At 45.4% G+C, this 9,856-nt stretch overlaps 1 protein-coding gene across 2 annotated transcripts; it reads right to left on the bottom strand.

Annotated features, from left to right (window-relative positions):
- Nucleotides 1–392: 392 nt before the first annotated feature.
- LOC125522755 (protein DETOXIFICATION 16-like) lies at nt 393–2,637 on the bottom strand. 2 transcript variants are annotated; one of them, XM_048687788.2, is made up of 7 exons: nt 1,817–2,637; nt 1,628–1,714; nt 1,477–1,533; nt 1,157–1,395; nt 951–1,069; nt 777–863; nt 393–683 (listed from the first exon to the last, which is right to left on the bottom strand). In XM_048687788.2, the coding sequence occupies exons 1-7, from the start codon at nt 2,593–2,595 to the stop codon at nt 633–635; spliced, it is 1,419 nt and encodes a 472-aa protein (XP_048543745.2). In that variant the 5' UTR covers nt 2,596–2,637; the 3' UTR covers nt 393–632. The 2 variants fall into 2 exon arrangements, with proteins under 2 accessions (XP_048543745.2, XP_087394274.1); XM_087538148.1 differs by having other exon boundaries at nt 1,157–1,362.
- Nucleotides 2,638–9,856: the final 7,219 nt, after the last annotated feature.

Here is a 9,856-nt window from a genome sequence, read left to right as displayed (position 1 = left end):
CAATGAAGAGCTTCTCGCCAATCGGTACACTCCTAACTATGTCTACCAGGCCTTCCCAGAACTCCCTCTTGATGTTCTCGTTGTGGCCTACTTGCGGGGCATACACGCTGATAACATTGAGAACTAAGTCCCCAACTACCAGCTTGACCAGGATAATCCGGTCCGCCCATCTCTTGATGTCTACCACTCCAAGGCTCTTGTTGATCAAGATGCCTACGCCATTTCTATTTGCAGCCGTCGAAAAGCAAAAACCACATAGGAGGTTCTGATAACCGCTTTAATGGGCCAGCCCAATAAGATGAGTGCGCACACAAACATTCTACACCTCTAACTACTAAATATGTATTCGACGCAAATAATATCTACTAAATATATAAGAACCATAGAAATATTCATAGGAATAAATGATTGCTTACAAAAAAATTGAAAATATCACTCGCTCAAAAAAGAGAAAGAAAGAATAGACAACGTCAAACAATGTTGGTTACATTATAAAATTAGTCCCCAATATCTACATTTTCTCCATGCTTCTCGAAGCAAAATGGCATAGCTATGTATATCGATTTGTTTCCATTCGCTTGCATGTTTGACCGCATCACAAAATGCGATGTTCCCGCCATAGGGTATTATCTTCATGCAGCCGGAAGAGAAGATCCTAACACCATGTCTTTTGCTTTAATTGCCTGATTCAAATAAAAGAACAATAAGAGGAATCAAACATTGTTGTGCAAAGGAAAATTTACGGTGATACACAAATTGCAAGATCTTGAGCTTACCTCCTTCTCCCAGTTTATCGAAAGAACGATCCACATGAGCAACACAAGTTTGGTGAGACTACCACAGACGATGCCGAGCCAAAGACCCTATGGAAGCGCAAAATTTTTGGTCTCTTTAAAAAAAGGCATCATGTGGTGAGTGAGCTGTAAAGTTCGTGCTGACATAGTACATACCATCCCGTTCAAATGCAAGACGAATGCAAGCAACACGGCCAAAGGGATGCCTGCCAAGTAGAACGCGGCGAGGTTGACACGCGCACCAATCTTCTGCTCACCACATCCATAGAGCACACCTGTATGTGATGTTCAGACAAAGATCATGTCACTATGTTTGATATTGTTGTAAATCTGTGACATTGTGGGGAATTTCATATATGTACCTGAAAGAGATGTGTGGATTCCATCTATGAAGAAAGATATGGCGAGGACAGGTATCATCCTGGCAATGTATGTCACGACTTCTTCCTCGTTGCTGTACATGTAGCCCCAAAATTTGCGTAGAGAAATCATTGTGATGGAGATTACTGAGCCGGCAAACAGGGCCATGCATACGACCAGTCTAGTTGCCAGCTTCGCTGCGTGAGGCCTACCGGCACCAAGTTCATTGGAAACGCGTGTACTGAATAAAGTGTATATGCAGTAAAATCAGTGAGACTACTGAGCATATATAGCTACATTTTGTTTGTGAAGTGCACTGTACCTTATGGCTGTGCAGAGACCAGATGGCACCATGAACATGAGAGCACCGGTGTTAAGACTGTGGAATTCAATAATCACAGCTCAGAATGCAGAAAGGGCTTTTTTGGGAAATTATGGTAAATGCAAAAGGTTGTCTTTGGAGTTGAGATTACCATATTGACAGTACTGAGGTCTCAAGCTTAGGATTAGGCAGAAGACCAGAGAGCAGCACAAGCAATTCAAACGACCACCATTCCAAGCTGCAAATTTTAAGAACAAGTAGTATGTCATTAGTGAAATCAGAAATGCATGAATGGAAAACCTAGATCAGAAAGACTCGTTGAGGATATATTTTTTCTCACCAAACCATCATGGCCGACGGGACAGAGAGATCCGCAAACTGGCGCAGCTCCTTGAATGCCTGCATGGAGAACCCAGTCCACGTCCTCTTGCAGGCGCCGGACAGCCTCGTGTACAGGGACAGTATAGCCAGGTTTGTGGAGTAGGAAACTGCGGTGGCCAGCGCCGCGCCTTTGCTGCCCATGCCCGCCTTGTGCACCAGCACCCAGCACACGGCGACGTGGCTCAGCGACGTCACGGTGGAGCTGGCCATGACCGGAAGGACGATGCTCTGTGTCTGCAGGAACCGGATGTGGCACGTGAGAGGGACGTAGGGGACGAGGGCCGGGATGAGCCACCGCGCGTAGGCGCCGGCCTCGGCGGCGATGGCCGGGTCCTGGCCGAGGAGCAGGAGGAACCGGGCGGTGTTGGCCCAGACGAGGGCGATGGGGACGCAGGCGAGCGTGAGCACCAGCATCGCCCGCTGCTTGTAGACGCCGAGGAGGTGGTACTGCCGCGCGCCGAACGCCTGCCCGCACAGCGTGTCCAGCGCGCTCGCCATGCCGGCTAGCAGGCTGAAGCCGGTGACGTTGGCGAGGGAGGTGGCGAGCGAAGCGCCGGCGAGGGGCAGCTCGCCAAGGTGGCCGACAAACATCACGGACACCAGCTGCAGCGCGCACCGGAGGATGCCGCTTGCCACCAGCGGCCCCGCCAGCCGCAGCAGTCGCTTCGCCTCCCGTGCCGCCGCATTGTCGTCCCGCTCCACGAGCAGGGGCTGCTCGTCTACGCTCGGCATCTCCATTCTTGTCAGCTTCAGCTGAGGCTGGACGCAGGAGCAGAAGTAGTTAGGAACTTAGGATTGCGAGGAAGCAGGGGACATGTTAGGTATTTATGGGGAAGTGTTGTGGACTCTGTGGAAGCTGCGTAGCAAATTACTATGTTTGCATAGATTATAAAATTTTCAGTGGTGGTGATAATAGGTTAAGCGTGGCTGCCAAGCATCAGACGTTGGTTCGGAGCAACAATGTCAGTTTACGCACGAGGAAAGTTCCTCGTCTCGGTTAAAATTGCTTGGATGACAGTGAGATGATGTGAGGACTGCGAGTAGTCCAAGCAGCACCAGACAACATGAAATGCTACTTGGCGGCCACGCTTTGACCCAGTGGTTGATGTTCTATAGGATGGTTCCAAAACCAGCGGATAGTGATTTGATTCTTTTTCCATAAACGTGCCTGAAAGCACGCCTTTTTCATTAGATAGAGTAATGCCCGTGCGTTGCAACGTGATATAACTATTTTAGTATGTTAGCTTTTGATTTACCTGCCCATAATATATGATTGTGTAAATAAGTTCATCAAATTTTGTCCATGATTTACCTTATATTTTGTTAGAAGTGATTTACCTGCCCATAGTATGCGATTGTGTAAACAAATGTTTATCAAATTCTGCCTGTGATTTACTTTATATTTTGATCAGAAGTTTGGTAATTTAATTAAAGTGAAATTGGTTCAGAAGGTGAGTAAATTAAGATGATGATTATTGTACGGGGAAGGTTGGACGAAAGAGTGATGGAAGAAATGTGAAACGGGAACCTAATATTCTTTTTAAGTAGTAGAGAAGATACAAATAGAGAAATCGAAACAAGTGACTCACAAACCTGGCACATACACACACATATAGGAAGTAATCTTCGCGCGGAACCCATTGACAACATACGAGCATGAACGGTTTTAGTTTCACTTCTGTTCTGAAATAGGCTTTCGCCCCACTTTAAATTGATAAAGCCAAAAGGCCCAATGATATGTTGACTTCCACAACATTTAGGTTTCATTGAGCAGCACCAGACAATATGAAATGTTACTTGGCGGCCACGCTTTGACCCAGTGGTTGATGTTCTATAGGATGGTTCCAGAACCAGCGGAACAAAGGACTCGTAAACCTGGCACATACGCACACATACTGGAAGTAATCTCGCGCAGAACCCATTCACAACATAAGAGCATGGGAGGGTTTTGCCTTCATTTTTCCTCTCGAAGTAAGCTTTCGCCCCACTTTAAATTGATAAAGCCACAAGGCCAAACGATATGATAACTTTGCAACATTTAGGTTTCATTTCTATATCTACAGGTTGATGAATAATCATTGAGAAAGTTCAGCATCGATATGATCTAGGCACAATAAGAATGTTGAGAATTGAGTGTGCCATTATAAGACGATCTTTAGTTTTGATCTCTTGGGCACAGATCAGGTTGCTAGCATCATTAGTTAAGTCCTATCGAACCGATGATTACGTGAGTGAGAACAGTTTTGCATTGCAACGGTCTTTATGCACGAGGAGAGTTCATCTCTCAGTTAAAATTGTTTAACTTAGAGCGTTAGATGATGCGATTGACAATTGTAGTAAATGGAGGATTGAGTGGCCCAAACAGCAACAGACAATATGAAATGCAACTTGGCAACCAGCTTTGTCTTTGGGCTGGATTAACTAATCAAAGCAACTCATTGGTTAACAAATAATATATAGTTGTTGTTTCCCACTCCTTTTTGACCTAGTGATGGATGTTCTACAGAATGCTTTCAACAACAGCTGATATTGATGTGATTCTTTTCCCACAAACGCGTAAGAAATGACGCATTTTTCGTTAGACTAGGACAATGCTCGTGCGTTGCAAAGAGATATAAATATTCTGCCCATATTTATGTGATTGTGTAAATAAATGGTCACCAAATCTTGCTTATGATTTAGCTTATATTTCGACAAGAAGTTTGGCAGGTAAGTTAAAATGAAATTCCTTTCGAGGGTAAGTAAATTAAGGTGATTGCAGGGAAGGTTGGATGAAATCGTGGTGAGAAGAAAAGTGAAACATCATATCTTACATTCTTTTTAAGTAGTAGAGATTTTGACCTACTGATGGATGTTCTACAGGATGCTTTCAACAACAGCTGATATTGATGTGATTCTTTTCCCACAAACGCATAAGAAATAACACTCTTTTCATTAGACTAGGACAATGCTCGTGCGTTGCAAAGAGATATAAATATTCTGCCCATATTAATTTGATTGTGTAAATAAATGGTTACCAAATCTTGCTTGTGATTTACCTTATATTTCGACAAGAAGCTTGGTAAGTAAGTTAATGTGAAATTACTTTCGAAGGTAAGTAAATTAAGGTGATTGCAGGAAAGCTTGGACGAAAGGGTGGTGAGAAGAAAAGTAAAACATCGAGCCTTACATTCTTTTTAAGTAGTAGAGAAGAGATAGACAAGATAGAGATAGAGACAGAGAAGGTCGAAACAAGATCTGCTAGACTGGGCGCATGCGCACACACATCGTATAGGAACTAATCTCACAAAGAACCTATAGACGACATAAGAGTGCTAAGGGTTTTGGTTTCATTTCTAAGTAACGTTGTATTTCACTCTAACTGCACCAAGCACTGACTTAGTAGCCTTTGGTCGCAGGCGAATTACACCATATAATAGTTTGGCACCAACCTTGAAGCAAACCCAGCGCACCAGAGTACACTGTGCTAGAAGGTGATCCATAGTTTTAGTCTCTTGGGTGTACAACAGGTTGCCAGCATCATCAGTTAAGCCTGTTGAAGATGACGCCAACCTATCCTACAATGGGGGGCATTGGCTTCCCAAATCGGCCTATGGAACTGGCACTGTTCACGTGTCTAAATTGAGCCAATGAACGAACCAAAACACCACAAAAAATGTCGCCGATCCCACTGTTCTTGAGTAGAACATTGCCAATGGTTCTAGAGCTCCTCGTCTTTTGGAACAAAAAATTGAAGTAGATGCAAAACAAGGACTCTAATTCATCAACGAGGATCCATCGATCAAATCAATATAAACAGGATTTACCGCCGCGCGGATCACAACTTTAACAAAAGCATGGAACAATTCACTCAAAAGTAAAAGAAATTTCAACGCTTTGAAATGGATTGTCCTTTGACACTCAGTTGATTTAGAGGCAATGCCTCATTAAGCTTGTCCAGATTATGCAGACATTAACACCCTAAGAGCTTCGGCGGGCAAACAGTGCCCCTAGGCCATTGTACAAGTGCACGAATAGAGCCCCCGACAGAGCTGGTCCATATAGGAGGTCAACCTCTTGTTTGGCGACAGGACGATGGTGCCTGTTTTGAAGATTCATGTTCCCTATGTCAAGAGGTTTGGAGAATATGGTGTCTAGAACTTTGAATTAAGTTCTTGTATTTATTAAGGATCTGTCTAAGTCACAACGGATTGAGATTTTGTCGAGTCTCAGTTCATCGTTTGACATACGAATTCAATTTTTCGGCAAAGCGAACATCAAAAAGATACAAACACAATGAGCACACAGCAATACATGAACCTATTAAATATCTTAATAGAGTTTTCTTTCAGGTTCATGTATCTTAATGGAGACCCAGTAGCGCAGATCGCGCGCATCAGCTTCTTTCCCGCACCTCGGGCTCACTCCCGTAATTGCCGCCACGCTCGATACATTTTTTGGGCGAGTATGGGCGGCGGCTTATGAAAGCTAATTAGCTAGCTTGTTAGGGATTCGGCTTCACCTTCTGTAACTGCCACTAATTAGATCGGACGTGGCTGCGCTGTACATGGGCAAATTGCAGAATTTATCCAATACTAGTACGTGCAGATTTGTTGTTAATTGTTCTATACGTTCTTGCACATGAAATTCTGCTGATTAATCTTAATGCAATAGATGGCTGTTTAATTTATTTGCATAATAACTCAGTGGATTTTCCCCCTCCTAGTGGGCGCTAAATCATGCAGTTTGTTCGGTCATAGCCTGCGCACTGCTGTAGTTTGATGGTTACCGCTGCATCAGTTATGTTTTCTGCCGGTCATTAGTTAGCTGCTCGTGGTTAGAGCATCTCTAGCAGACCCCGTAAAAAGCCACGACCTGTAAAATAGCCGTCAAAATGCGGGTCGGCGTGGAAAAAGCTGCCCGACCAGACCTCGGAAACGCGTCCGACCCATAAATATTTTTGAGGGGCGCGGTAAAATCTCGGCCCCATCCCGCGAATACGCAGGTTTTCGCCTCGCTCCTACGGTGCCTCGTATCCCAGGAAAGCGGTTGGCAGGAGGGACATTTCAGCCCGCGCCCTTTCGCCACCTCCTTACGCCGCCGCCCACCATTGGTTCCGCCCGTCCACCGCTGGCGATTCCGGCCAAATATGCGGGCGGAATCGCGCCGCGGGGGCGCCCCCACCCTCTACCATCGATACGCTACACCGCCCCCCGGATTCGGCGACACGAGCCGCCCCTAGTCGTCATCGCCGCCGGGGATCGACCGCCCTCGAGCTGCTCCTAGTCGCCGTCGCCGCCCGAGATCGCCCACCCGCCGAATCGCCGGGGAGCCACCGCCCACGAGTAGCCGGTGAGTGTTTACTTGTGCTTTTGCCGAGCGCTATGCATAGTTGGTTGACCTGCGAGAAGTTTTTTGTCGACGATTCGTCCGATTCAGACGACTCGGATGTTGAGACGCTGCGTGCAAACTATGTGTAGCAGGCGTTGGTGATGGCCCTTGCCGTGAAGAAGCACGAAGATCAGAACCGAAAGAGGCGGCGAGGATCGACCGTCGGCCGTCTTTGCATTCCGCAAAATCGCCATCTCGGGAACGAGATGTTGATGCAAGACTACTTCATGAAGAATCCACACTGGTAGAAAAAGGGCCTGTTGTCCCGGTTAGTAAGGGCCTTTTGTCCCGGTTCTGGAACCGGTACTAAAGGGTCGGTACTAATGCCCTGTCCCTTTAGTCCCGGTTCAATCTAGAACCAGGACAGATGGGCCTCCACGTGGCCTGTGCGCGGAGCCCAGGCAGGAGACCCTTTGGTCCCGGTTGGTGGCACAACCGGGACCAATAGGCATCCACGCGTCAGCATTTCTGTGGCTGGGGTTTTTGTTTTTTTTTTTGAAAGGGGGGGGGTTTGGGGGTTTTGGGGGGTTAATTTAGTTGTTTCATATATTGTGTTAGCTAGCTATAATTAATAGAGAGAAGTGTCCTCTCTTATGTCCGTGCTTGGTCGACGCTACGTACTATACATACGTATAGAGAGGACTAGACACGCTAGCTAGCTAGTAAGCAAACGAAGGAAACAGAAGATCGTCATGAACATATATGCATACAGAGAAAAGTGATATCGACCACCTCTCCTTCTCCAGGAGGTTGGTCGAACAACAAGTTCTCGTATATCTATTCGACACTACCGGCTACATATATACAATAATTATCTCTTACAAATATAATCATACGGACTCAGGGTCCACATAGAATTCTCCGTCTTCAGGGATCACGTGGTCAAGAAAGAATGCCACCAATTCCTCTTGAATTGCTCGCATGCGAGCTGGTGCTAGGAGTTCATCCCGCTTCCGAAACATCTAATTTAAAGAAGGAGGTCAATACATATATATATGAATGAATGAAACTCAACACAAATGATGGTAATAAAATAAAATTGTGAATGTTGTTATTTACGTACTTCATATTGTTCGTCAGTGTAGCCCCGCTCACAGGTCGTGTGGCGGATGGACTCGCAAACGTAGTATCCACAGAAATCATTCCCTTATTCCTGCCACAACCACTTTACAAGAAATAGAGGTCAATCAAACTGATAAGCAAGAATGCCAAATGGTATTGATGAAACTAGCGCTTGGATGACTAGTAGACGCGCGGAACATGCTACTATAGTACTTACTTTCGGGTGTCTAAATTGCAGCTCCTTCGGCAGCCCCGGAGCTTTTCTGGTGAATTTTCTCCAAACCCTGCCGGACAAAGAAAACAATTACTTGATATATCAGGAAATGAACAAAGTTGCTGATATGGTGGATAATGATCGATTTAACTTACTTCTGGAGTATTTGAGTCATGTCTGCATAGTCCTGGGGATCTTTTCGTCTTGAGTCTAAGACGGTTACTAGTCCCTGCTCAAGCTTAATCTCTAGGAGAATATAGTGGAAACTGCACACGCATGCATAACTCATCAATTACATTACTATAACCTTGACTAATATATAAGGGAAACCGAATACGCACAAGATAGTAACACTCACTTGAAGTTGTAAGGAAAGAGTATTATATCTTTGTTTTCATTTATTACGAACGGTCGTAGCAAGTTGGCCTCGGTAGCTGCGGCATGAAATTTAACCTGAGTTGCATCTATGAGATATGTGTTAATGAACCCAATATCACCGACTTGTCTTTTCTTCAATTCGGCGATCTTCAATCTGCATAATATAGTGAGGATGATTATAAATACATGCAATGAAAGAGCTGAGCTATATAGAGAAACTTAATGACAGAAGTAGTACTACTTACAGACAGTAGCAGGCGACCGTTGTTTTATCGAGGGCCAATTGATTGAAAAACTGATAGAACTCCTCAAATGGAACAGGCAACAGTTCAATTCCAACGAGGTCATGCTCCTTTTTAACTTTCACATACAAAGTACTCCTCCCCCAGAGTCTCTGCAGATTTTCAAGTACCAATCATGCAATCTTCGCATCATCATTGATAGAGATCTTTCATCTTTGACGAGAGGCTTCCCATACTCGTATCTTTGTATCTGCACGTCCATGGGTTCATAATGTACATTGTCGGGCAGGTAATCTGCAAGATTGCTATAACCGGGCACCATCCTCGGATCATTAGCGACGTTGTGGCTAGGCACCTTGAGCAGGGGGCACGATTGCTTCGCTTGTTCGCCGAGCTGGGCAATTTGTTTCCCAGCTCGTCGTTCTTTCAGCCTTTGATCACTGACAGTACTTCCCGACCACTCCGCATCGGCAAATTCCTTTCCAATAATGCACTCATAGTTTCCTTTCAGCGAAGACTCTGGTGGTTTTGTCAGGGCAGCCAGAGTGCGCTTCGCTTTCACCGGATCTACCTTCTCCTCCGAAAGTGGATGTCTCTTTGCTTTCAATCCCTGAAACCAGTCATCCACTTTGGTTCGTGCGATCTCGGCGTTCTCCTCCGGGGTCCTCTCGTATGGTAACTTCTCTGGAGTCTTCAGAGAAGGACCGAATCTGTATGTCCTCCCGCCTCTGGT

Source organism: Triticum urartu, chromosome 7A, assembly GCF_056163025.1.
Source record: "Triticum urartu cultivar PI428250 chromosome 7A, HENAU_Tu73, whole genome shotgun sequence".
Taxonomy (NCBI): domain Eukaryota; kingdom Viridiplantae; phylum Streptophyta; class Magnoliopsida; order Poales; family Poaceae; genus Triticum; species Triticum urartu.
The sequence above is the reverse complement of the archived record's forward strand: the minus strand, read 5'-3'. Positions and strand labels throughout refer to the sequence as shown.

Excerpts from the sequence above, each read along its gene's own strand:
- LOC125522755 (XM_048687788.2), bottom strand. The coding sequence starts at position 2,595 with ATGGAGATGCCGAGCGTAGACGAGCAGCCCCTGCTCGTGGAGCGGGAC. Across the intron at positions 864-950 it reads TCTTGCATTTGAACGGGATG|GGTCTTTGGCTCGGCATCGT; the intron begins GTATGTACTATG and ends GCGCTTCCATAG. Across the intron at positions 684-776 it reads CGATAAACTGGGAGAAGGAG|GCAATTAAAGCAAAAGACAT; the intron begins GTAAGCTCAAGA and ends TATTTGAATCAG.